The sequence below is a fragment of the Cervus canadensis genome, chromosome 14, assembly GCF_019320065.1.
Source record: "Cervus canadensis isolate Bull #8, Minnesota chromosome 14, ASM1932006v1, whole genome shotgun sequence".
Lineage (NCBI taxonomy): Eukaryota > Metazoa > Chordata > Mammalia > Artiodactyla > Cervidae > Cervus > Cervus canadensis.
In genome coordinates this window covers 14,126,626-14,154,023 of record NC_057399.1, presented here as the reverse complement: position 1 = coordinate 14,154,023, position 27,398 = coordinate 14,126,626, and the positions used below count along the sequence as shown (strand labels likewise).

The following is a 27,398-nucleotide window of genomic DNA, read 5'->3' as shown; positions in this document are numbered from 1 at the left end:
TCCAACAGGTTTTTAACTACAGCTAAGGAGAAATTACCCTTATTCTCATGTTTATATTTCAATATTTCATTTAAACTAGTGACAAAGATCATATGCACTCTCACTCATTCCTTTATCTAGAAGACAATACCTCTAAATGCTTGGGGTGGTCTTTAACATGCTACTTCCTGCTCAAAAACTTGTAGGCATTTCCTATTACCTAACACATTAAAGCATCTGAGTATTTTGAGTTCCTCCCTTATCAAATAGCCCCTTTCTGACTTTTGCAACTCCTTATTTATTAAACATCTGCTGAACATACAATGATCTCTACTTTCTAGATAATAACGTGAATATGATGACCATATTTGTCAAGCTTATTGACAAGAACTTGTGGCCATAATGAAATCAAATATTTGAACTCATATCATCCCAGAATACTTGTGGCATATGTTTGCCATAATTAAAGGATATCTCAAATATACACACACAAAGTTAAAACACCATCTCTATCTTGCAAGAGAAGGTCTGTGTGGTACAGGCTACTCCACAGCAACCTCTGACCCTGTTCAGAGTCCTGGCTGCCTCTAGACCTACCTTGTTCAATCCCACCTTACTTTCCTTTCGCTATTCCTTTTACCTTGAAAATCTTACCTTGTGCATCATCATTCTATTCAGTGCCCCCCACTTCGGAGATAAGGTAAACATCTTCAAAAGTTTGTGCTCACCAATGTACTCTCTACTCTCTAAACAACTCTTGCAACATAACAAAAGTTTTTCTCTTCAGTGTATGAGAACTTTGCATGTAATTGTTCTCCTTTTTTTTTTCTTTCTACATGTAATTTTCATTTAAAAATAAAGGAATTCTATAAACTTTTAAACTGTCTGTAATACTTTAATATCAACAGTAAGTTAAATGAAAATTATGAGTTTTCCAGGGTGCACTAGTGGCAAAGAACCCACCTGCCAATGCAGGAGACATAAGAAATGCGGGCTCCATCCCAGGGTTGGGAAGATCCCCTGGAGAAGGAAATGGCAACCCACTTCAGTATTCTTGCCTAGAGAATCCCATGGACAGAGGAGCCTGGCAGGCTACAATCCATAAGATCACAAAGAGTCAGACAGAACTGAAGCAACTGAAGGAAATACTCATGTGTTTTCCTTAACCCAAGCACCTCCATTCACAAAGTAATCTGTCCCTCTAATCCTTGGAACTTTCACTGCATTTCATTCCTCTATTGAGCACATTTCATTTTTTGTTTCGCATTATGGTTCTCTGTCAATTATCTGTTTCCTCTCTGCGATCACATCTCCTTGAAAGAAACAACTGTGTCTCACTCTAATTTGCACCCCTTCTAGTTCTCAGCAAGAGACACTTTTTTCCTTAAAAAAAGGAAGGAATTAACCAACAAAGATTTATATAGTGATACTATTACAGCCTCATCTTCCATTTAAGCCTGTCGAACTGTCTAGAAATAAAACACTTACTGAAAACTGTTCAGAGAACCCTATCTGTGAAATCACTATTACAATGTAATTATAAAGAAGGTTTGGGATCCCCAGACTATATGTAAAGCTCTCTTCTCTTTCATGTTACCAAAAAAAAAAAAAAAAAAAAAAAAAAGAACAGTGGCTCTTGAGAAACAAGTAGTAATTTTAGAATTCTGTACATTAATGATTAGCAGCCAGTTCTTTCTTAGTGGCAGTACAGGTAAACGGTTAGGAATTTGGGGTCTGATGTCAGAAAACCTGGATTTCAATCTCTCCTCTACCACATATTAGCTACAGGACCTTAAGAAAGTTGCTTAACATCTTTGTGCCTCATTTTCATCACCAGCAAAAGGTAGGGACAAACAATACAGAATCTCAAAAGGATGGTGTGAAAATTAATGATTTAATATATTTAAAGAGTTTAGAATAGTATCTGGCACTTTGCTGAAAAGTCATAGCAATATGTAGTACTTTTTTCTTTTTTTAACTTTTTATTTTATACTGGAGTGTGATTGATTAACAATGATGTGTTAGTTTCAGGTACTGCGAATTGATCCATTTATACATATACATGTATCCTTTTTCAAGTTCTTTTCCCATTTAGGTTGTTACATAATATTGAGCAGAGTTGCCTGTGCTCTAAGGTCCTTGTTGGTTACCCACTTTAAATATTTTATCTTATATTCCCTATTGGTAAGTTTCATGACATTAAGAACAAACTGAATTCTTTTTTGGAGGGTCTCCTACAGTACATAACAGAACGAAACAAACACTAGATGTTCAAAAAATATGAATTGTATTTGAGATGTAGGGAGTGAATGCACAAGAAAATGAACGTAGGTAAAAATGTAAACACAATTTAAATAAAAAGTTTTGGCGTTTCATTTGCATATTTTCGGTTATTTCTTTACAATTAGTGCTGGGGGCTTTATGACTCGGTCTTTGCCTTGCTCTCTTCGGAGCGTGGTGTTTGGTGAAGTACATGTCAGAACTGCTGGCCTCCTGACAAGCTGGCTATTCAAACAGTCTGAGGTATGAGGTTGCTGCAGCAAAAACTGGGTTACATTAAACTACGTTACTTTGCTGCTGGAGATGAAAGGCCAATAATCTCAGGAAAGAGCTCACAGACAGTTGGGCCAGTGGAGCACTTTGTGAAGGCTCACTTGGACCCTTCGCCGTAGGGTACTGCGAAGGTGAGTGCCCTGATGCCAGGGGTCGTGGGCTCGGAGACCTGAATGGGCAGCTGGCCTCGGCAGGAAAGACAGCCCGGCGAGGCCGCTGTTTGAGTCATCCTCACCTCCCCAGGCAGGTGCGGGCGGCAGGACGCTTCGGCTTAGCCACTGCGCGGGCGGGACTGGGAGCGGCCGCATTCCCCGCGGAGCCCACTCCCGGGCCGCCTTCTCCGACGGGCACTGACCTTGCCGCGGGCGTCCGGGCTGCCGCAGTCCGGGCGCCGCAGAGCCTGGCGCTGGTGGAGGGCGACCACTGGCACCCAGACCCACGGCTCGTCAGGTTGGGCTGCGGAGCCCAGGTGGAGCCGCGGCCCTCCCGCCATCCCTCGGCGCCTCATTCCCGCGCGCGGTCGCCGGCGCGAGGGCCGCGCGTCTCAGCGCCGGAGGGCGGGGCGGGGCGCGCGCCCCTCAGCCCGCGGAGGTCGTCTTGCGCGGGCGCACGCGCCGCAGCCGCGCGAGGAGGGGAGGGTGGGTGTGCTCGGGGCGCGCGCGCCGCCGCCGCCTCAGCCTGCTGCTCCGCCCGCGCCGCCTGCTCCCGGCGCTCGGTCCCAGCACGCCGGCTTCCGAGCGGCCATGGGCGACGCGGGGCCCGCGGTGTAGAGTCCGCCAGCCCCGGACCCGTGTCCCGCACCCAGAAGGTCTCGGTAAGCGGGGGCGGGGGCGGCGGGGACCCGGCAGGCACCGTGAGGGGCGGGTCTGCAGGCAGCGAGCAACCCTCCGCGGACTCAGAGGTGTTGTGTGGGAGCCGTCCCCGAGGGGTCCCTGTGTAAGTGGATGAACCCCGAGTGTTCCTGCCTCTACCCTTTGGGCGAGCCCCGGAGGCGGTGTGTGGAACCGCCCCCATGGAAGACCCCTGCGCTAGTGGAGGCTCCCAGGGCTCTCTCTGCGGTTTGCTACACCGGGAGGCCCAATGTGGAGGACACCATCCCCAGAGAGACCGAGCTCTGAGTACCTACGGGAGGGCAAAGGTGGTCTCTAGTATTGTCTCGGTGGAAGACCATTTGGGAACGTAGGGGAGCCTTAGGAGCCTGCACCTGGCACGGACCCCACAGAGGAGCCCAGTATACAAGAGGAGCTGAGATGGTGCCCTGGAACTGCCTGGAAGGAGCCTCTGATTGGGAGGAGAGGATCCTGCCGTGGAATCCAGGCCAGGAGTAACTTCCCATATGCTCAGAGGTCTTTGGCCTTGACCTCCGTCAGGGCTCAAAGTGCCCTGACTTGTGTCCCTCCCTCACGGTCGAGAGTCAGGGGTCCTGTAGGGCTGCGTCCCCCACCCCATTAGAATTCGTGTTCTCTGTGGTAGTCCAATTGGCTCCAAGTTGGAGGCAAGAACTTCTATAAAAGCACAGAATGAAAGAGAGGGGAGAGGACCAATGATGCCTCTGAAGCAGAGAAAGGAGATTTGAGGCCCTGGGCTTGACCCTCAAGATTAAAAAGCAGTAAAATCAGGTAGAACAACTGACTCAGCCAAGTCCTGTAAAGAAGATCCTTTGACAGAAGGAAAAAAGGATATGTAAGATTATTGAGCACCCATGTGCCAAGTACTATACCAGGGAAGTTTAACATCTCATGTAATTCTTACAACAGCATTATGAAATTATCCCCTTTTAAACATTTGGCACTTTAGACTCAAAAGAGGTTTAGCAGTTTGCCCAAGGTCACAAAGCATGGGATCTTGAAATCTGTTTTTTCTAAGTTTATTTGGGAAAAAGTATCAAGGAGAGGCAAAAGCAAGAATATTTATTTGTTAATAAGTTGCATTAAGATACCAAGCATAGGGCTTTGCAGTGGTATACACACTCAGTAAATGTGATGATTAAGTGGATGAAGACAGTTTAATTGGGGATGAGCCTACTGCAGGAATTGATTTCCACTGAATCCCCAGATTTCAGGGTGTGGCTCCTTCGCTGGCAGCCCCACTGTAATGATGCCTCTGGGTGGCTCTGTACTTAATTGGGTCTGGGAGAAGCCTCTGGGTGTGGTCTTTGATGGGATTTGCTCAGGGGGACTAGTGGAACCTTTCAGAGGATGGAGTATTCTGAGACTACCCTCACAGCTTGCAAAATCCTTGAGGGAAAGGACAGAGAGAGTGATCACTGTTAGGAAGCATGACCCACAGTGTCTCTGTGGCCATCTGACTACATGCACTAGCAGACATTGGTCCACAGATACCACTCAGGACACCTGACCAACAGTGCCTCTCTGTGATGAGGGAGAGGCAGGAAAGGCTCAAAGCCAAGGAAGGCATACTGGGAGTCCATCGTCTGAGGAATGCAAAGGGTCTGTGCCAGACATAGTCATGCACCCTTATCTCACCACCTGGGCTGTGGTAGCTTTCATGCCACCTGAATCCCAAGGGTGTGAATTTGAGACCAAGGATAGACTCTGGTTTCTTGTCCAAAAATGGAGTGGTGAGGGCGCTAAGCAATAGAATTCACCACAGAGCCATTCTGGAAGAGTTTTCCTATCCCCCTCCTTTCTGCTTCCACATAGCCAAACCTAGTGACATTCTCCTTTAATAGAAGAGAGTTCCTGGGCTCCTGGGGTTACATAGTGAGAAGAGAGATCAGGCTTGTGAGAAAACAGAACAACCTGGGTGTGGCATCTCATACACTGCTCAGTGAAGTAAACTGACAAAGGCTGATATTGGTTAAGCACCTGCCCATAAGAGAGTTGTTTATAATCCCCTTTCAGTTCAAACCCCTCTCATCAGTTTAACACACCAAAATAAACAGTGATATATTTTTTTAAAGAAAATCAGAACAAGCCTGCAAATATGATCTTTGCTCTGATTCAGAGATTTGTCACTGGAGTTTTATTCCTAAACCCACTCATGACCCTGGAAAAATTGTTAGATGGCTCCAGGTGCTAGATATCACTTCTTTAATGTCCAGCAATGGGTAAACATTAAGATTATAAAATTCTAAGAATATCTCTTCTGTAATTGCAGTGTGAGTCTGCAAATCAAATCATTCCACAGTGGGTATGAAGGATGTCACCAGGTGGCCTTAATCGTTTTTTAAAAAAAAAGCTCTCTAAAGAGAAATAAAAGGGGAGAACATGGCTCACACAATTTCACTTAAGTGCACACAAATGAGTCTGGATTTTTCAGTCTTTAATCTTCCTCATCTTCTCTGACCACATTCCTATGGTTTTCTTCCTCTACATTTGCCATCTCAAGACAATGCTTCCTTTTTCTCAAACATCTGAATAGTAGAGCCTTCCCCAGCCCATTTCTCATACTCCTTGTATTTTTTCCAGTACACCTCTTCTGAAGTGGATCATATTTATGCAAATATTTCTTTTTAACTACAGAATCTATTATCTTCTAGTCCTACATGCTTTTTTCCAGCAGTGCTCTTGGTTTCTGCTGTCTTCATTTCCCAAATTGCTTTATTCATTTCTAATGGGAATATCATTATCCACTCCAGCCCCTCAATCTTAATGACCACATTCTGACAGAAATGCTTACCAGCTTTGGACCAAGAAACCAAGACCATCAGTGTCCAGCTGGAGACATGATTATTTTTTCCATTATAACATCTCCTTTCATTCTTCCTCCCCTTCCAGCAATCCCCTCAGAGACCCATATACATTTACTAAGTGCTACCAACTGCCAGGCACTATGCTAGATAAATATGAGAGTTTCTAGCCCTTGAGGAGTTCAAATAGGATCAGTCTGCATTTCTCTAATCATTTAATATAACAAGAAAAAAGAGAGAGAAGTAGAGCTTTACAGAGTATCTATAGGAATCATCATACAGTATGTCTTTTCCCAGGCATCACTGAAATGCAACTGCTGTTCTGTGCCTCCTCTGGCAACCACATTCTCAGCCCCCGAGGCATTGCCCTGCCAGAATGTTTTTTTGCCCATATGCTTTGAGTGAACTGGCCACGCTCTTGGCTTTCTCTATGATAATGATGACAGTACCTTAGAGTTGGATAACTTATAAAGCCCTGTTATATACATGATCTCTATTCGGTTTTGAGAAATATTTCGTCTTACTGGGGTCTTCTTACTAAAACAACAGTGTGGTGGCTAGCTGGCTGGCTTTCTCTCCATTTTTTTGTTTTGTTTCATTTCGTTTTGTTTTTTGAGCCTCCTAGTCAGACTTACAGGCCTCCCAGAGGGAAAACCCCAAAGATTCACTACAGTCACTACGTATCAGCTCTTAGGCCATGAAGAGGAGTTTCCTATTGGGCCAAAGGCCAAGCAGGGTACTTACTGGTCAACCCTGGGACTTACCAGGGCTGTCCTACTACCTGGCCTCAGAGGACCCAATTCTCTGATTTGGATTTCCCTGAAATCCAAACACATAGTCCCTTCAAACAGTTTCAGCATACTACCTCAAACCAGTTCTTTGGGCTAATTCTTATGTGAAGGCAGGTTTGTTTGCCTGTTTCCCTCCAGCACCTGGCTGGCTTCATACCATCTAACCCATGATGGAGTCCCCATATAGCTCCATGCCTTGGCGTATGCTTTTTTTTGTTTTGTTTTGTTTTTTGATTTGTCTTTTTGGCATGTGCTTTTATCTCTTCCTGGAATGCCGTTTTTTTTTTTTTTTTTTCTTTTCCACTGGGGTAACTCCCACTCATATTTCAAAATTTAGCTCAAGCAACACTTTTTTTTTTTTAATCCTAAACTTATGCCCCCTACACGCACACATACTCACACTGCTTTCTCACAGGCTGAGTAAGGTTCCATTTATTCATTTTTACCAACAGTTACTAAGTGCCTAATTTCTTCCTGACACATAGTAGGCTGCACTCAGCAAATATATGTAGAATCAACAAATAAGTAAGTCATGATAATTAAGGTGTAATGAGTGCTTTTAAATGGGGCTGAATCTGTGCTTCAGGGCTCTAGAGCAGAGAACGGGGAGTGTCTCCATCTTGCTGAAAAGTTCTGCTTGCTAAATGCAATCACACCAGCTAATCACTGATGGTGTGCTATTCCTTAACTGTAGCTCTGCTTCTGTGGGAAGCCAGCACTGTGGTTTTCATGAAGACTCATCCCAGGCTCCCAGAGGCTAGAGAGCCTGCCATAATTTTGTCCTCATGTGTATTAAAGCTTTTGGACCTTCAGAAAATATTAAACAACAGCACCTCCCTCATGTCTCATTCTCTTGAGCTGAAGCCTAGAAGACATTTTTACTCAGTCTTCAGCCCTTCTGCTCCTTGGAAACCCCAGAAGAGCCCTGTGCAGTTGCGGGTGACTGTATCTTCCTGGGCTGACAGAAGCCAGCTGCTGCACTGAATAAACATTTAGAAAAAGAGAAGGGAAAAGGGGAGATACCAGTTAGACCTCTTCAGGATCTGTAGACATGAAAACTAAAAGTAGTCTGTAGACTGCTACTGCCCCGCAACAGAATGGCCGACTAGAAATAGACTCCATGAGCACTGTGATGAAGTGCTGGATTCCTAAAGCAGCACCCAGCCACTGGAGATCATCCAGGCTATTTCAGGCTTGAATTTCCTCAAAGACCTGCAGAGGGTTAGGGGACTCTTTGATTGCTTGTGTTTAAAGTCTCAAGGTTGATGATGTGCACGGTGAACTTAAAGAGACTATGCTGTGCATCTGCATTTTGGAGACCCTGGTTCTACTGGTTTTCCATATCCTTATGGCTGGTCACCTTCTATATTAGGTATGTGGCTTTCCCTGAGGCTCTCAGACAACTTTTTAGGCATACGCTACCTGGAGCCAATTGTCAACAACCTTGAAATTTTTCACCCTTATTTGCAGATGCTATTCATGCTAAATTTCTCCATCCCAAACCGAGGAGGGAGGAGATATGTTATTAAGTTTACTGAACGTGCTCTCAGAGCAACTGCCATCCTCTGGGCTGGTCACAGTGCCCGGGGATATAGCATAAATGCAGGGGACTGTTGACTTTGGTAATCTTAGTCTCTCTCTCTCTTTTTTTTAAATCACTGTGGTTATGGAAACTGGCCAAATTCTAAAATTCTGTAGCTCTCTCCTGTGGTCAGAGAAATCACCCACAACTACTGTATGATCACCTGTTCTCACCCTGGCTAGCCCTGAGTCAGCAGTCAAGGTCCCCTCTGGGAGAGAAGAGTAGATGTGATGAGATGAGCAGGTGATCGTATAGCTTCTAGAACCGAACTTTGAAGATTTGGCCTGATCAGTCTCTGTGGCCAACATTGAGGATGTGAAAGGGTAGTGACACCATGTTCTCAAATAAGACACCATGTTCTTCTGTTGCCTAGTTAACGTGCTCTGTGGAAGGCAGTGAGAACCACTTAGATTTTTCTCCTTCTCAATCTCAGTGAAAAACTGGGATTCCTTTTAATATCTGCTAAAGCCACTCTGGTTGTTTTCCTTGTCCCCTGACTTAGAGGGGAATTTACCTTGTTCCTGCCTAGGGAAGTCCTCATAACCTCCAAACAATCACTTTTAGTTAGTTTTGAGCCTTTTTCAAATAGCTGCCATTCCCATACAAGAACCATATGAAATCAAGTAAATGTACTTGACATTTAGCATGCCTAGCGAAGAGACTCCTACCTATGGAGAGGGCTGCTTCCCAAGCTCCTCAGAGCTACAAATCTTTATAGAGAACTTTGGAAGAGTTTCACTCACTGTCTTCCCTTTTCTTATTTCTCCACCAGCTCCTGCTATGGAGCAACCCCTCCTCCTCTTACTCCCACCACTTTGCCCTTATAAATAACCCCACTGTGTTGTAAGCATGTGCTCTGCAGAGAATGGGTGTGCCTTGCACGCACACATTTAAGGCTGCCCACGTATGTATTACTGCCTGACAAATGCATCTAAAGACTTTTCTTCCCTGAAGAAAGGTTCTGGTTGTCATCTGTTTTAGTCTTCTCCAGATCATAGACTCAGACAGCCCTGTTCTACCTTCTTGTCCCTCTTACTCACCACCACCTGCTCCTGCGTCCATGAGGTTTTTTCCCCAAGCCTTCTCTAAGTGCACATCCTCTGACAGTCACATCATTCTTGGGACAATGTCTTTTTATCCCTCCTTCATCCTTGTTAAGAGGCAGAAATCCCCAGTTCCACCCATCAGCAAAAGGAGTAATCATTAGATATAATTTATGGCATCTTTGCAACTTGATTTCCTTTTAACTCTTCTTCCTAGGACTCCTTCCAGCACAGGAGAGGCCAGGTTTTTCTCACCAGGCATTTGTTTTTACCCATCACTAATCACTGCCACTTGTTTCTCCAGAAATTAGGACTGATTTTGTTAATTTCTCAAACACCCCAGGTGCACATCATGGGTATTTCAGAATACTTGCTTTTAATCAAGGTGTCTTTTGTATATAGTTTCAGCCCTTCTCCATTAAGCATTAAGGGTTTCAGCCTCACTCTTGAAGTCTAATTCTGTTGCATCCTCACAATTGACTCTCAAAAATTAAAGCCATATCAAGGCAAAATGACTTGGGCTCTTGTTTGGATTTTTGATGCTTCTTTTTAATGCCTCTGCTCTACATTTTCTGCCCTTGTGGGCATAAGGTGACCTAGAAAACTGAAAGGAATAGCAGTCCTTGAAGATCCTATGGTCAGGACTAGAAAGTGTTTTTTTATTTTTATGTCTGTCTGTCTGTCTGTTTTGATGGTGGATCTTCAGTCTCCATTGAAATTCCTTTAAGGACAGACTTAAAAATCCACTGCAGTGACATCACTAACAGTTGAGTAGCTTAATAGTGATTCTTAGCATCCTTACAGAGAATAAGGGTTGTGCAGGACTGACATGTGTTGGGATATGCTTATGATTAGTTTGCCAATACACTATTAATGAGTTGGGTCACTTACAGACTATAACCCTCCTAATTGGCTGGACTTTGTTCAGAGTTCTTATTATCTAAAAAAGCCACTAAGAATCAAATGTACACCATTGATTTTTCCTCCAATGAATCATTCTTGAAAAAGTGAATTTGGTATGGCTATTCCAGGTCTCCAAATAAGTTTTTATCAACCTTTTTTTTAACTTGTGCCTTCTTGCTGATAAGCACTAATGTCTTATGACTGCTCACTGAATCTTCCACTACAACTTCTGGGAGGGGTTTGCCCCCAGCTGTTTAGAGAGATAGCACCTTCTATATCTCCCCAGGAACCAGGAGAATACTGTCAAGCTCTGCTGTTTTGTAGTCTGTGTTACATACCCCCCCCAAAAAGGTGATGGCTTTTAATATTTGTTTTCTAAATATAAATATATTACAATTGATATGCTTTTTCAATCCACTATTTCTTCCCTTTTCCTAGAGTTCTGATATATATACCTCTATATGCCCAGCCAGTGAGAGTCATTGCTCTGAAACTAGTGTTTATATTGGATTAAACCAGTTTTTTTCCCCTTTATTTCTATAGCATGAATATATCACAGGTTTTCTAATAATTCTCCCACTAAGGTAATTTTCACCTTTTTATAGCTGTAAAAATAAATGCTCTGATAAATATTCTTTTACATATGCCCACAGGTCAGAGAATCAAACTCTTGTTATACAGTATGGTTTTCTTCAGTCAAAAGTATATTAGTATCTGGAGAAGGAAATGGCAACCCACTCCAGTATTCTTGCCTGAAAAGTCCCAAGAACAGAGGAGCCTGGCAGGCTACAGTCCATGGGATGGCAAAGAGACACAACAGCACACATGCATGAATCTAGAATTATTTCAAATTAAAGGTTTTTTTTTTTTTTTAAAAGTATGATAGTACCGTCCAGATTTTCTAGACCTCCCAACCACACAGACTCTTAAGACAGGCTTGAGAATTCAATTCTTACATCATTCCAGTCAAGGGAAAAGCATACCTTATACCCCACAATGTTGTCCTTGTCTTTCAGAGGTGAAAAGTGAAAGTCGCTCAGTCATGTCAGACCCTTTGCAACTCCATGGACTATACAGTCCATGGAATTCTCCAGGCCAGAATACTGGAGTGGAGCCTTTCCTTTCTCCAGGGGAATACTGGGTAGCCTTTCCTTTCTCCAGGGGATCTTCCCAACCCAGGTAACCATCTTTAAATCAAAAAACAAAAGCATAGTTCTCTAATTAAAAATGTATAATTATTCTATGGCTGTTTTTCAAATTGCAGGTCCAGACCTGTTATGAAATTATCAAATCATTTTAAAGAGTCACTATTAAGATTGCCCTTTGAACTAGAATAGAGAGGACAGAAAATACCTAGGAGCTTGACATGTAGTAAAATTAGGATTCTCTCACAAAACTTAGGGTTCAGTTATAGGTCTGTGAACATGTGTTTATAACTGTGTGTGTACAGGGTTACATCATAAACTATATATCTTACTGTGGGCCACAGTCAAATAATGTGAAAAGCATGCCATGGAGGTTTCTGAGGGAAACACTGTGGCCTTGGAAATAGTAATTGATGATGAGGAAGGTTCTCTGAAGGGCTCGGCGCTAGTTTTGCGTTCTCCGTGCCTGTTCCTCTCACTCTAAGCTGGGGACCTGCTTTTCCACCTAACTGTAGGCACAGTAGTGTGCATAAGGCACGTGAGCAGTGTCTTCAGACTACAGACCCAGCCCCTCAGGAACCCCCTGGGGGCTTCCCTGGTGGTCCAGTGGTTAAGACTCCTCACTTCCAATGCAGGGGGCATGGGTTCCATCCCTGGTTGGGGAACTAAGAGCCCATATGCCATGCTACACAGCCAAAAAAAAAAAAAGACGAATTCCCCGGGCCCACAGCCTCAGGAAAGCTCTAACATACACACTCTCTCCTCTATCCATAGCCCCACCCAGGGGCTATGTGTACCCTCATATGCTCATGAGCTCACATGGACTTTTAAAAGAATGTAGAAAAGAACATGAGCATTCTAAATGCTTAAGACTGCATATTCCGAACATACACAGTAACAGATAAAGAGCTGAAGCCCGTAGTGGTAGAATAACATGTCGTAGGTCGCAGCAGGTTCAGAGCTAAAACAAGGCACCAAGTTTCCTCTGTGACTTTTTAAATTATATAATTAATGTGCAAGGTAGGAAAATTAGAAAAAACAGATTAACAAAAATGTGAAAAACATATGCATCCTTCCTTAACAAAGATTAGATAACATGAGCATTTTTGTAACTTGCATTTTTCATTAATGTTCATATATTTTAACATCTTTCCACATTAATAAATTTACTTTTGCCTCAATGATTTTCATATTGTTCAGTCTTCCATTGTACCATAATTTAACCATTCTTCTGTGATCTAATATTTGTTTGCAACTGAGGGAAAAAATGAGTTTTTAATCACCTTAAACAGTCTCCTGAATTTGATCAATAAATCTTGCCTCTATAATTCTCTGTTGCTACTATCCTGTGACACTTATTCACAGCAAATATTCTTTAATCGTATTTTAATTTTAAAAACAAATTTTACAAAAGGGGAATGGAATCTTTCCTTTCTTATCAGTAAACTTATAAGTTTTAAAAAATGAGCTGGGTTACTTTAATAACAAGTGATAGCAGGGCAAGCAGCTAGGCAGAGTAGGAATTTGCACCATTGTGGCCCATAAAATAGTTGTTTCTAGAAAGAAGACGTTGCTGTCATCAGATTTTATGTGTATTAAGATGTCTCTGAAAAATAAAAAAATTTTAAAAAAAGACTTATCCACAATTAATTAACTGGGAAATGTTATTAAATGCCTTTTCTCTTTCAGACACTTTGCTAGTCAGTAGAGGTAGATACTACACAGGGTAAAAACAATCTAATAGAGGAAACTGACATTGATTAAGTAATCATCCTATTGAATATGTAATGACAAAGATAAGTGTTCTCAAGCAGAAGAGCACAGTGCTGTCAGCACTTCTATGTGGACTGGGGAGTCGACAGTGACTTCCATGAGGACAATAGTTGAACTGAGCTCTAATAGATGAGGATGCACTAGCCAGGAGGAAGGAATCTTCAAAGGTCCAAAGTGGAGAGAGTGGGGGTATAGCTCAGTGGAAGAGCATTTGACTGCAAAATGGAGAGAGCATGGCAAAAAAAGACCAAAAGAAGACCAGTATGGTTAGAATGGAATAAAAAAGGAAAACCAGACCGAGGAGGGCCTTACAGGCCATGGTAAAGAAACTGATTTTGGGGTCTTTTGTGATGGTCCAGTGGCTAAGACTCCAGTTCAGTCCCCGGTCAAGGAACTAGATCTCACATGCCACAACTAAGAGTTCGCATGCCGCAACTAAAGATCCCATGTGCTGCAACTAAAGATAGAAGACCCTGAGGGCTATAATGAAGACCTGGTGCCGCCAAATAAATATTTTGGAAAAGAAAGAAACCGATTTGGGGCACTTTATCCTGAAAGCTTTGGAAGGCCATTGAAGTTTTAAACTGCAGATAGCGTTACACCTGAATATCCCAGAGATATTTTTAATTCCACATGTATAAAATCCAACTTCATCATCCCGCTTTCTTATTTCCCAATTTCCATAAATGGCACTACCCTTCTTCTTAGTTTTAAACTTAAATTTAAAACTGCCATCTGAATAAGTCAGGTGGGGAAATCCTGAATAAAATACTGTATGACTTCACTTGTGTGTGGAATTTAAAAACACTGAACTCGTAGAAACAGAGAGAAGGATGACGGTTTCCAGAGGCTGAGGGGTGAGGGAAATGGGGGACATTGGTCAAAGGGTACAACATTCACTTATAAGATGAAAAGATCTGGGAAGCTAAGGTACAGTGTGTGACCATAGTTAACAGTTCTATATTGTGGACTTGAAAGATGCTGAGTATAGAATTTAACATTCTCATCATAAGAACAACAGAATGGTAGTTGTGTGAGAGAAGGAATGTGCTAACCGTACTGTGGTACACACTTCACAATATGATGATCAGGCCATCACATTGTACAGTTTAAACTTAAGCAGCGTTATATGTCAGTAGCATCTCAATAAAGCTGGGAAATAAATATAACTTGCCCTCTCACCCTTTCCCTCGATCCAATCAGGTTATCAATTGCTCCTAAATCTCTCTGTTTCCATGGCATCAAGTCAGCTCAGTGTCATTCCTGCTGCTACCAGTTCAGTTTAACCTCTCCGCCTCTTGCCTAGACTATTACAGTAGCCTTCTAATCGGCCTGAATCTCTCCTCCTCCCCTCTGTCACCTTTTTCCCCAAACTGAGGGTAACTTCCTACCCATCTTTCAAGGCCCACTCTGACTCCCAGTTTTATGGTCTCGCCTTCCTTTAGGCGTTTCCAGCACACTCTTATTTTTCTTTGAGTTCTGGTGTTAACTAGCGTGAGTGGTAAGACTCTGTTCTCCCGCCTTCTATTCCCAATGATAAGCTGTCAGTGTCTTGCACAAATTACTGTTCAATAGGCCTTGATTATGATGAATTGAGAGCAAGTGGACTCTGTTCCACTTAGAACAGACGTTCCCCAACTGCATTCCGCTAAGACCCTTCAGGCTAGGAAATAGCAGACCAGCTCTGCTCTGTGCCATGTTGTGCCTTCACTTTCCAATGCCCGGTACTACAGAGGAAGAGCAAGAATAATGTACCTTTTTAACCTGTAAAGAATATAGACCTTTGTTCAACAGTTCAGAGAATCAAAGCAGAAAAGGTGGCCGTGACATTAGTGAAGGCTTACAAGTGTGAGAAGCACTGTAAAGCTTGTAATGGGCAGGTTGTCTGTGATCGACAAACAGACTCATAAGCAGGCATAGCTACTAATTAGAGAGGGCAAAGGAAGTGTTTGAGACCTTGACCACATGTATGAGGTGGGAGAGTTTCCTGAATGAGGCATTCAGCCCTCCAAAAATAGGAGTTCGTGTATTCTGACTCAAAAAGTAGGCATTTGATATGGACTCTTGTGTATAGCACTTGTCAGAGGAGCATTCCTTCAGTCCCAAGTCTGAAAGGCATAGCTGCAGTCTTGCTTTCAGCCTTAGATCATCTCTGGCAGACTTGGGTTCTTTGGTCTCCAACTATCTCAAAGTAGCAGAGGCCTAGGGCCCCTAGACCTAATTGGCTTCGGGACAGGAAGGGAGACAGATACACCATCTCACATTTGTAGAGTGCTTTCTAGTCTACACAAGCCCCTTTTCTGGTGTTAATTCTCATAATATCTCTGTGACGTGTGCTGAGTAGATCACCCTCATTTTACCAACAGGAAAACCAAAGTCACAGGGCCAGTCAGAAATAGAACCAAGGTCTTCTGACTCCTTAACAAGTGCTCTGTCCACCCCACCAAGGGAGAGGCTGTTTAATAGCATTTGCCACTGAGATGAATGGTTGAAACGCATTGGCCTAACATGACAAGCCATCGGCTGAGTCTGGGCCCCTCTGCTTTCTGTCCACAGAGCCATGGGGGTGTTGATGTCCAAGCGGCAGACAGTGGAACAGGTGCAGAAGGTGAGCCTGGCTGTGTCTGCCTTCAAGGATGGGCTGCGGGACAGGCCTTCCGTCCGACGCACAGGTGAGCTTCCAGGGTCTCGCCGTGGCACAGTAGAGGGCTCTGTCCAGGAGGTGCAGGAAGAGAAAGAAGCAGAGGCAAGTGCCCCAGCGCTCCAAGAAGAGAGCAGTGCCAGCCGTGCCTCCTGGGAGAGGCTCCGGGATGGGCGCGGAGTGGAGCCTGAGGAGTTTGACAGGACCAGTCGTTTTACACCCCCTGCCTTCATCCGCCCCACCCGGAAGCTGGATGACGACAAGCCTCCAGATATCCGCTTGGAGCCCAGAGAGCCTGTGAGTGTCCACAAAGGGCAGAATCCTCCAGTTTTAGACCTTCTGAGGATCAGGGAGCAGGACAGGGAGGCCTGGGTGTGGTTAAAGTAAGACTCAAAACCAGAAAGATGGAGCTGAGTCAGAGTAATCTTTGAATTTCTTCCCCAAGGACAAAAATATTATATCCTGGATAGACTTAGTGATAAAACTTGAGGAAATAGGTGATAAGGAATGATACCATGGGGGGAGGTGGTCTTTTGCCAGCCCTCGCACCTAAGAGATAATATTGCTTTCTGTAGGAGACATTTGGAAATTTGGGTGAGGTAGGGAGAGGGTCACAAAACTAGAAATTGCTCTTGTATTTGGTGCCAAGAAACAGGGATGCTGAGGGTCCTGCAGTGCCTGGGACAGTCTTTCACAAGAGATTATTCTTTCCAAAAATGCTGATCGCATCCCTGCTCAGAAACATGGTCACAGAGGCCTGAGCAGCTGGAAAAACCTGCTGGTTCTTACCTTCCAGGGAGAACGCTCTATTGCCTTAACCGTGGCTTCAGTTGGAGTTGCTCCTCTAGGCTACTCCAGGGACACTCAGCCCCATTCAGGTAGTGCTGCTTGGTGGCCTAGGATCCTGCTGCTGTTCACTGCTGCCATCTTTCCCCAGGTCGTTAATGATGAGATGTGTGATGTCTGTGAAGTCTGGACGGCCGAGAGTCTCTTCCCGTGCAGGGTCTGCACCAGGGTTTTCCATGATGGCTGCCTACGCCGCATGGGCTACATCCAGGGAGACAGTGCCGCAGAGGTGACCGAAACGGCCCACACGGAAACAGGCTGGAGCTGCCACTACTGTGTGAGCCTTGGCTGCGGGGACGCTGGGCTCCTGCACCGCTGACTGGGCACTTTCCCTGGAGGAGAGTGTTCCAACAGTACACACAAGGGCTAGGACAGGCTTTCCCTAGCTCAGTACTGTTGACACTTGAGGCACAATAATTCTTTGTTGTGGGGGCTGTGTGCATTGTAGGATGTTTAGCAGCATCCCTAGCCACTACCCACTAGATACCCGTAACACCCACCCGCAGTGGCAACAACCAAAAATGTCTCCAGATATTACCAAATGTGTCCTGTGGGAACACAACATCCCAGTTGAGAGTCACTGAGCTGGAGGACAGAATGGATAGGATGAGACCCAGTTATTCAAAACTGATTCTGCTTGGAGCAGTGGTGGTTTAGTTGCTAAGTCGTGTCCAACTTTTCCGGACACATAGACTGTAACCTGCTAGGCTCCTTTGTCCATGGGATTCTCCAGGCAAGCATACTGGAGTAGATTGCCATTTCCTTCTCCAGGAGATCTTCCCGACCCAGGAATCAAACCCCCAGGTCTCCTGCATTGCAGGCAGATTCTTTACTGACCAAGCTATGAGGGAAGTCTTGCTTGGAACAGTACTTAGTCTAATAGTTGATACTTGTCATTCGTTGTATTCATCTGGAAAACCAACCTGAAATCCTAACTGGCTTGCTTCCCGTAAGGATAGATTCTATCTCAGGAGAAGTTCTTAGTCCTGAGATCGCCATTTGGCTTTCTACATAACTCTTTGGAGCCTTTTTCTTCATCTCTGAAGTAATCATTTTGTGAATTAAGTGACAAAGACCTGTTGATTCAGAACTTTGCAAATTATACATAAATGTCCTCTAACTTTTGAGAAGATAAAAAAGACAGATTCATGTCTGTTTCTCAGTAAACCTGAGTAGAGTTCAAGTCTTGCTTTATTGATCTGTTGCCCTGCAGATCTTCATTATTCACTGATTTCAGAGTAATGATTATAAGCTGATCCCCTCTTCTTCCTACCACCGAGGATAAAGTAAAGATGTTCTGCTTCCTAACAAATAATACATTCTGCATGGCTTGTCCAAGTCCATAAAGTGAAGTATAGAACAGTTACTTCTAGTCACGTAAATAGCTTCTCCCCAGCTGGAATACGACACAGCAGAGCCTCCTCTACAGGCAATCTCTTCTAGTCACCACTCCTCCAAATGCTAACTTGTTCACTCACAGCAACTCTGTTTGGCAGTGTATCTCCTGTGATTCCCCAGCCACCTGTAATTTGGCTTGTGTATCCATCATTCTGCTGAACTGGCTCTTCTAAGGTCACCAGTGACCTAACTGTCAAGTTCAGTGACCTTTTCTCAGGAATCTTTTACTTGACCTTTCTGATGTATTTAGCACTTCTTATCGCTCCATCTTTTTCTAGGGTATGAATATTTTTGTGAGAGTCTTTACACAAAATGTGGAAATCAGAGAAAATAGAAAATCAGTAAAATGCCATCTGACTTGTATAACCTCTGTTAACATTACCTCTACATTGTACAACTCTCTTTTCTTGGCTTCCAGTACCCTCTACTGATTCTCTTCCTAACTTCCTTCTCTGACCATTCTTCCTAATAAGTGCCCTTAGTTTCTTGTCCCAGACCTAAACGCTGGTGTCTCTCAGGGTTCTTTTCCCACTATATTCTCTCTCTCTGGATCTTCATCTACTTCAGTGGCTACTCCACCACCTAAATATTAATAATTCCCAAATCTGTGGGTCCAGACCTAAATTTCCTGTCTCTTAGACTTATATCCATCTTAATGTCTCACAAGTACTTCACACTCAACATGCCCCAAAATGAATTCATCTTTTTCCCCACACCCATTATTCCTTCCATTCCTTGCCTCTGTAAATGGTGACACTACCACCACCCCCTAATTACCGGCCCATACTCATTTCTCTCCCTCACCCCTCACATCCAGGGAGTCAGCAAGTCCTATGAACTCTACCTCCCAATCTCTCTCAGAGCTTTCCCCTTCTCTTCATTCTCAGGTCTTAGTTTAGCCACTCATCTTTTCTTTATTGCATCAACCACCTAACTGCCCCCCATGCCACCAGCCTTTGCCCATGTAACCCATTCTCTACACAGCAGACAAAGAACTGACCATAGCACTCCACACTTAAAAACCTTTCTGTGACTCCCCTTTGCTCTCAGGAAAAAAGGCCCAGTTTGAAGGACTCAATAAAGGGTATTTCAGGCACGTCACAATCAGGCTTCTGCTGACCTCACCTCCCTTATCATTTATCACTCCTCCCTACCCTCTCCCAAGACACACACACACAGTCACACTCTCTACACTCCGGCTGTACTGAACATCTCACAATGTTATACACCATTGTGCCAAGTATATACTAGGTGCTCAAAAAGTATTTACTGAAAGAATGGTTTGGATTTTTCATGAAATCCACAAATGAATAGTCATGAAATGTCTGCTCCTATTCTTTATTGGTATTTTAGAGAGGAAATGATCTACTGTAAAGAATCTTTGGTAGTTTAAAGACTGTAAGACTATAAATTAATGCTAACAAAATAACATATCAGTGCTCTTTTGAAATTAAAACTTCCATGGCACCACTAAAAAGAAAAAATCATTTGGTTTTAGGAAATTTTTAATGATGGCATCTCTTTCAAAACCATTCTGGAGTGAAAGTGATACAACTTTAGGATTAAACAGTTTTACCAAATATGGAAACTGGAGTTAGAATTAAACTTTTTAAACTAAAATACTCTTTGAACACAGTCTAACACAGAGGCCAGATACGTAAAATAGATAAAGATGGAGCTACTCTGGTAGATGGAGCTGAGGATTCACAACTCCACCCACTTTCCCCCTTTTCACTTGCAGCAGCTTCCTAAGGCACCACCAAGGAGCCCCTAAGCTATCTCAGAGAATAATCCAAAAGCCACTAATTTAGTAAAAGGGACTTCAGGGTGGAGCCAGGATAACTGGATTCTGGGGATGATCCCGGCCAGAGCTGGACAGCTCTGAGCAAGTCCTTTCACCTTTCTGGGGCCTGAGTCTCCTTGACTGTGAATGAGATGCTGGGATCAGATGATCCCATAATTGCCGTCCATCTGAAATACTGTTTCACCCTTCTTGATCCTTGGCCTTTCTTTCTGGCCTATATGGCCATTGATTTAGCTCTTCTTTTTCAGGACAATCTCAACTTGCTGCTAACTGAGGAGGAAATGTACAGCCTCACAGAGACCTTTCAGCAGTGTAAAGTTATCCCTGGTAAGGCTGGGTGGTACTGCCAATGGAGAGGGCCAGGCAGGCTTCTCCTTCATACTTTCTAGGATGAACCATGAAAGGAGTAATCTGGAATTTGGAGGGCAAGGGTGTAAATGGAACCCTGTTTGCAAGCTGTTGGCCTGCCCCTGGTCACAGCCTGTGTTATCCTGGCTATGGAGACAGACTGGACAAAAGCTGTGGGTGTGGGGGCTCTGGAGGGCACACTCGAGGTGAGTGGAGGTACTCCAGATGCTGAGAGAAGGGTGGGCATGCCTAGCACGTGGTGCCTCCCCACAGACTGCTCCCTGACGCTGGAGGACTTCCTACGCTACCGCCACCAGACAGCAAAGAGAGGGAGCAGTGGCAGGGCTCTAAGTGAGGAGCAAGAGGAGCAGGCAGCCCGCCAGTTTGCAGCCCTGGACCCTGAACGCCGAGGACACGTTGAGTGGCCTGATTTTTTGTCCCATGAGTCCCTCCTGCTTCTACAGCAGTTGCGTCCCCAGGTAAGGGCCAGCTGGGGTGAATGTCTGTGGGATATTGGGTGACAGAGCCCTGGGAAGCATGCCAGGCAGGTTGGGGGAACACTGGGTACTCTCTGAGCAGGAACCAGTACCAGGAAAGGGCTCAGGGTCCAGCCAGTGACAGGTGATCCAGTGCCTGGGCTGGGGAAACTGCCCAAGGAAGACTGATTTGCACTGGACCTCACTGCAAATGTTGGTGCTACCAGAAAGGCTCCAGGCAGCTTCAAAGGGAGGTTGCAGAGATAATAATGGAGGTAGGATTCTCTATGGCTTGACAGTTTACAGAACATTTTCATCTCCAAGGTCTTAATTTCTCTCTTCTTTCACAGAACTCTCTGTTAAGGCTTCTAACGGTCAAGGAGCGGGAGCGAGCCCGAGCCGCCTTCCTGGCCCGGGGCAGCGGGAGCACTGTCAGCGAGGCCGAGTGCCGCCGTGCCCAGCACTCTTGGTTCTGCAAACGCCCCACCGAGGCTCCTTCCTGCAGTGTCAGGTCCACTCCCTACCAGTCCCTGCCCCCACTCACCTACCCTCCTCCTTTGTCCTTTGGTGTGAAAGGTACCTGCCTCCCTGTTTCTTCAGCCCTTTCGTCCAATAGCCAGGAGAGGATCCTTCTGTGAATTAGATAGTGGCCAGTGACTCCTACTGGCCAAGGCATAGATCAGCCTTGACTCCAAACTCTCTCACCCATGTCAGAAAAGTCTGGACGTGCATATCCAGGGGTTCACCAGAGCTTTGGATTCACCAGAATGTGGGAGGGGCAGACCTTTCACGGTCCCACTTCTAACCACATGTCTTTGTACCCAACAGTGTCAGCCATGTGGGTCCCATAGCAGACAGCAGCCCAGCCAGCAGCAGCAGCAAGAGTCAGGACAAGGCCCCACTGCCCACAGAGCCTGAGTCCAGGTGAGTGACACCTCCTTACCTGGCTGTCTACACCCCGATCCCCCCACACACAAGTAAGATTGGGCATTACCCACCATCACCCCAAAACAGCAAATGCCCACCCCAGAAACCAGATTTGACCCCAGATCCATAGGGCTGGATCAAATCTAGCTGTCAGCCTGGAGGCACAGTCTGCCAGCACCACTTCAGGCACAAGCCAGGACTTCCCTGACTTTTGCCTGGCTCAAGCCATGCTGCTGGGACCAAGTCTTCTGAGCCTCCAGACTCAGCAACCAGCCTCACAAATCTGTTCTTTGCTTCCACTCCAGATTTGTGGATTGGCCTACCTTCCTGCAGGAGAGTGTCATCTACATCTTGGCTGCTCGCCCCAACAGTTCGGCCATTCACCTGAAACCCCCAGGATAGCATGGAGCAGAAAAGCTCAGTTTGGGGACAGTGGCATTCTCTCCCTCCTTTCATTTCTCCCTTTCCCCACTAACCTCTGGTCCTGAGACTTCTGGGGATGGAGCACTGTCCACATCTCAGTTTATCACTAAGCTTGGCGGCACTGAAGTCGCCATTCCCCTCACAACAGAGGTGGTAAATGCATTGCCACATGGAGAAGCCCTGGGAGCTGTGGCAGCATCTGCTCCAGGACCACCCCCTGCCCTCACACTGCAGACTGGACCTGCCACTGCACACGCATATGTGTGCACACACATGCACACACAAACACACACGCCTAGCTGTCCATGCCGTCAGAGACCTGATACTTCTTTTTTGTTGAAGAAAGACCAAAGTTCTTTTGTGAAGCCCCTGGTATAGATGGGGGGGGGGGGGTCTCTATTGGCCAGTTTTCATTTACAGTAGGTCAGTCTCTGGCCAAGTGAGTCTTAACAAGGGGGCACATCAGACTCACATACTCTACTAGAGATGCTGCCACACGCCCTCTTCCCACACTGAAAACCCCTTCTGTGCTGAACCTCTGTTCTACTAGGTGTGTGCTGTGTCCCTCAGGTGTGTTGGGGTGGGGGAAATGGCCGAAGACCACCACTGCACTTATTATTTATTTATTGTTTATTTAAACCCCAATTCCTGGTGACAGAGAAGGAGCTAGTCTGTGGAGTGCCAATTAGAAAAGGGGGAGGCAGCCCGTTCCAGGGACCCAGAAATCTAGGAACCTCTCATCCAGGTCATTTAAGTCCAAAAGTCTTTATTTAGCAGACCAGTCCAAACCCAAGGTGAGCCATCCTGACCCCTGTTTTTTAGGTGGGTGCTCATGGCCCAGAGCCCAAGGGCCAAATGGAACAGGTATGATGGCCGTAGTCAACAGCCTTCTGGGTTAGGTGCTTCACCCAAGTCAGCTACCACAGAGACCCAAAGCCTGAGCTCCAGGGAGGCCAGGCCTGAATGAAAGGGGAGAGGAGGCTCATTTTTTTCCGTTCTTTAGCTTAACTGCAGACATAGAAAAGTATGCCATGGGATGGCGTACAGAGCCCTAAACAGGGACTCCTTTCAGACCACATGACAATGAGGATGAGAGGCTGGAGCTAAGAAGACGATTTGCATCTCAGCTGTCTTGAACAGAGAAAGTCTCAGCAAAGCCTCACAGAAGGAGGAGGTGTTCCCTTCTCCCTGTTACTAAGATATGGCCTGAGTTGCTGTTTTTCCCCGTTGCTCACCACATGTTCTTCCCCACAAGCTTAGGGCCTGGACCTGGCAAGGGAGGACTTTGGGGGCAAAAAGATGCTGCCACAAGGCCACCAGCCTGGCCTCTCAGCCCCGGCTATTCTTCCTAAGTTCTCATCAAGTTCTCCAGTCAGCATATGCTATGGGTAAGCATAGGCCCTAAAGTTCAAGCTTCTGTTTCCAACCTCATGACTTAGGTTTAGCAAGGTCTGACTTGGTACCAGGAGTTATTTGAGAGGGGCTGGGCTCAGTCACAAAGAAACTAACACATCCACATTCCTTTAGGCACTTCTACAGAAGACAACATACAACTCAGGGTTGCTCAGAGGATGGGGGGAGCTGTAACTTGGGGCATGGCAAGAGCACTGTATGGTCTCCTCCTGTAGAGACAGCGTGACCTGAAAGTCAAGTAAGAAGCTTCTGGGGTTGGATTATTTAGGATTGAAAAGAAGCAGACAAGATGAACTGGGTTCATGTGTATGGCTCCGAACATTTCAAAACCCTCAGTTCTTTGTAAATACTCCATAGCCACACTCCCAAGACTAATCAGTAGAAGGGGCCGTTATTCAGTCCAGCCAAAAAAGGAGAAAGCACGTGACTCTTGGGCCCAACGACTGTATCTGAAGCAGCCCGGCCTGGGGTTCTGCACTGAGAAGATTAAACCACATTAAGCACAAGGGCTCTTGCTTACTCTCCTAGCAAATCACCTTTTATGTCAATCGCCTTGGGCTGCTTGATCTCAGGACAAGGCATTTTGAGTAACAGCTAGCTCTAGGCTTTGAGAGCTGAACAGCTTTCTTCTCCTGCCTCATCATCAGTCACAAGGATTGGAAGTCCATCTTCTTGTTCCCTGATCCTTCACAGACCAAGGTGATGCCTACCTTTCTGGAGCAGCAGCTTCTAGCTTTCTGTGGGTGAGTGGTAATGACTGGAGGCCACTAGAGCAGCCCAACTGTATCTCAGGGCCTGGCAAAACAGGCCCCAGGATTCTTCCACAGTAGGATCTGACCCATTTGAGACCACCCCTCCCTATTTTGGGACAGCAAGCTTCCTTGGTGGGGACATGCTGCAAAGGGCCCAGAGGAGACAATGCCCTCATCAAAAGATGGGGTGCCACGTCACAGGAGTCCTAGGAAGCAGAAAAGGACAGAAAAGCAAGCAGTCTCTTCTCCATAGGCATCTAACTTCTTACCAAAGGGGAGAGGAGAGGTTCCATTACTCCCTCAGTTAAGAGTTGTAGAAGCTCTGTCCCAAACAGCCTTTCTGAGGTCTCCCCTTGCAGTGTCCTAATCCACAGAGCCTCTCTCCAGGATGTATGGAGACATTCAAACTTTTATAAACCTCAGTTCAGTTCAGTTCAGTTGCTCATTTGTGTCTGACTCTTTGCAACCCCATGAACCACAGCACACCAGGCCTCCCTGTCCATCACCGACTCCCGGAGTTCCACCCAAACCCAAACCTAGTGAAGCTCATTTCCTTTCCTTTTCAAGCCCTTTCATCATTGTGACTGTCTGAAATTCTGCCAAGTACAGAAATTAGTGTGTGACTGTAATAGGAGTACAAGAAAATGTTTCAATCTTAGCTACCCAAAATTGCAGAGATCAGTTCTTTTCCCAGTCACCCCCAACTGCACCACCACCCCCAAGTCAAGGGAGGCTGAGGTTACACAGATGCTCCTCTGAAGACTACTTGCCCTCAGTCTGTTTTTAACCCACAGTCCTCTTCTCCATGCTCAGGTATAAAGGCAGGGACGTCTGGATGATACAGTGGAGCTTTGGGACTGAGAGTCAGCTGAGGCAATAGCTGTGGCCACATAGCTTCCTCAGATTTGTTCCATGGCTTCCTCTCATGAGATCAGCCTTTCCTAGCAGATGGAGGCTCTATGCTTTTGAGCAACAGGCCCCTTTGATCCTAGGGGTGGAGCAGTTTCCTCACTCATAGATACTGATCCGTTTCAAGAGCCATGGCTGAAGCCATGAGCACATTGCCTCTTTTTGTCCTCAGCCTAAGTAACTGTGACTGCAGGCCAGACACTGGCCTTTCTGGCCCTGGTGCTCCCTATGGGATGTCGCCCTGGCCTTGTTAGAGTGACCAAATATGGGGGTCCCCCACTCCTATCAACAATATGGGAAGCACAGAATCAAACCACCTGGGAAGAGAGCACCTCCCTGGATGCTGGGTTCAGGATGGTGCCTAGGCTGCTGAGCCTCAAACCTCAACCATTGCAGGTCTCATGGCTTCAGTAGAAGTGATGCCAAGAAGCCTAAAGGCAAGAGAGAAGCTCAAAAGAAGCTGTCTCGCAGGGCCCCAGGCCAGCCGTGAATACCACAAAGCCAAGAGGAACCCCAAGGCAGGACTGGTAGCAGCTCTGGTGATCCTGCAGGTCCCATCAAACCAACAGAGTAAAGACAGATACATACTTGGCATTTAAAAGGCAAAGCACTACTGATGCCAGAATTTTAGGACATCCTGGCAGCACCTGTAGCCAAACCCCTTCTTACTCCTCTGTTTACAGTGAAATAAAATAGTTGCTTTCTCCACAGCACCGGGTTTCAACTTTCCCAGAATCTTTCTCTGGGCCCTTAGCTTACAGCCCAGACAACAGAGGCCTCCTTGAGTGGGGGGTATTAATGCATCATGCCTATTCTCGATGGTTCACCCTGGAGTGGGGTAGGACTAGGCATTTTCCCTGCTGTTGCTTTTCTTGCTGCCACTGCTTTAAGCAATCTTGAAAGGAAAGAAAATGAACAGATTACAGAATCTCCAATAGACTCCACTAGCACTAAGGAAATTTTCTTCCCTCTGGGCCACACGCCCCAATGACTCAGATCAGAGAGGATGTCAGATCTGCTCAGGCCAGTGACTAAGAAGCCCAGTAACATTCTAGTTTGTGTAGCATGGGTTGGGATGACCACGGATAAGAACATCAAGGTATAAGTAGCAAGGCCTTTCCATATCCATGGTGAAACAAAGGCCATCAAGCGTAGCCTCCTGTGAGAGATGGTCTCTGATTTGTCTTCTGGCCAAACACAAACTTGTGAGAATGGCTCTGAGAGCACTCAAGTAATAATGGAGGATCCAATGCTGTTCTCCAGAAGGTAACTTGACAGTAAGCTGAGGGGAACATCCCCAAGCCCTGTCTTCCCATCACTATAGCTGCATGCTCCTCCGCATGGCTCAGCCTTCACTCCAGAAGGAGCTAATGTTCCCAGAAGCTGGGCACAATGGAAATCCTAATAAAAAGATTGTGATGTTATTTTGGCTTCTGTTTTCTGTTGTTCAGGGCACCTGCCAAGTTTCGGTTTGGTTTCCTATCATTGGCCAATTCCTGAATCTAAAACAGGAGCAGCTGTAGCCTCCAGGAAGCCCACAGCTAGGTTGCCAGGTGCAGGGGTGCGTGGGGAGGAGACAAGGGCTCCACCATGGACACAGAGGAGATGGGGGCACAGAAGAGAAAAGTCAAAGTTTTTTGAAGAAATTGAGGAAGAGGTGAGCCCTCTGAGCCTCCCTGCTGTGTGTTGCCCCAAACACACACCATGGGCCAGTATTAGACATTCCCTTCCCAGTTTCTGCTGAACTACAAAGTGGGGACTACTAGTTGGCTGTTTTCTCGTGGTCTGGGCTCTCCTTGGTCTGGAGTTTCCTCACCATCTCTGCTAATTGTTTTAATGTGATATGATAGGTTGGATAAACTAAGATCTGGAAAAGGTTTCAAAAGACTATGAAATCTTCAATTCATCCCTTTTGCCTGGTAAGAACAGAGTCAGTACCTGTAGATGTGAAAGCATCTCTAGACTTTGGATCAGAGGCAGATATTCTACTCTGAAACCACAGGAGCCCCAAACACAAATACAGCTAACCCTAAAGGGACC

The 27,398-nt window shown here is 45.6% G+C and overlaps 2 protein-coding genes across 5 annotated transcripts in view; one reads left to right on the top strand and one right to left on the bottom strand.

The window, feature by feature from the left end:
- FAM205C (family with sequence similarity 205 member C) overlaps positions 1-3,074 on the bottom strand; it is a 67,305-nt gene extending 64,231 nt beyond the window's left edge. Inside the window, exon 1 of the mRNA XM_043486923.1 lies at positions 2,768-3,074. Coding sequence (XP_043342858.1) covers positions 2,768-2,840 — 73 coding nt within the window. The 5' untranslated portion in view covers positions 2,841-3,074. The remainder of the gene's footprint in view (positions 1-2,767) is intronic.
- Positions 2,525-26,782, top strand: PHF24 (PHD finger protein 24). Of its 4 annotated transcripts, none has more exons than XM_043486925.1 (8): positions 2,525-2,663; positions 15,978-16,359; positions 17,000-17,185; positions 20,359-20,437; positions 20,732-20,937; positions 21,285-21,445; positions 21,763-21,858; positions 22,167-26,782. In XM_043486925.1, exons 2-8 carry the CDS (start codon positions 15,982-15,984, stop codon positions 22,261-22,263), a joined length of 1,203 nt encoding a protein of 400 aa, XP_043342860.1. In that variant the 5' UTR covers positions 2,525-2,663; positions 15,978-15,981; the 3' UTR covers positions 22,264-26,782. The 4 variants fall into 4 exon arrangements, with proteins under 4 accessions (XP_043342860.1, XP_043342861.1, XP_043342859.1 ...); XM_043486926.1 differs by lacking the exon at positions 2,525-2,663 and adding an exon at positions 3,172-3,346 and having other exon boundaries at positions 15,978-16,093; XM_043486924.1 differs by lacking the exon at positions 2,525-2,663 and adding an exon at positions 3,172-3,346.
- Positions 26,783-27,398: the final 616 nt, after the last annotated feature.

Bases quoted from the DNA above. Each gene is read 5' to 3' on its own strand.
- PHF24 (XM_043486925.1), top strand. From the start codon at position 15,982: ATGGGGGTGTTGATGTCCAAGCGGCAGACAGTGGAACAGGTGCAGAAG. The intron at 20,938-21,284 runs GTAAGGGCCAGC...CTTCTTTCACAG, and splicing joins TACAGCAGTTGCGTCCCCAG to AACTCTCTGTTAAGGCTTCT. The intron at 21,859-22,166 runs GTGAGTGACACC...CTTCCACTCCAG, and splicing joins CCCACAGAGCCTGAGTCCAG to ATTTGTGGATTGGCCTACCT.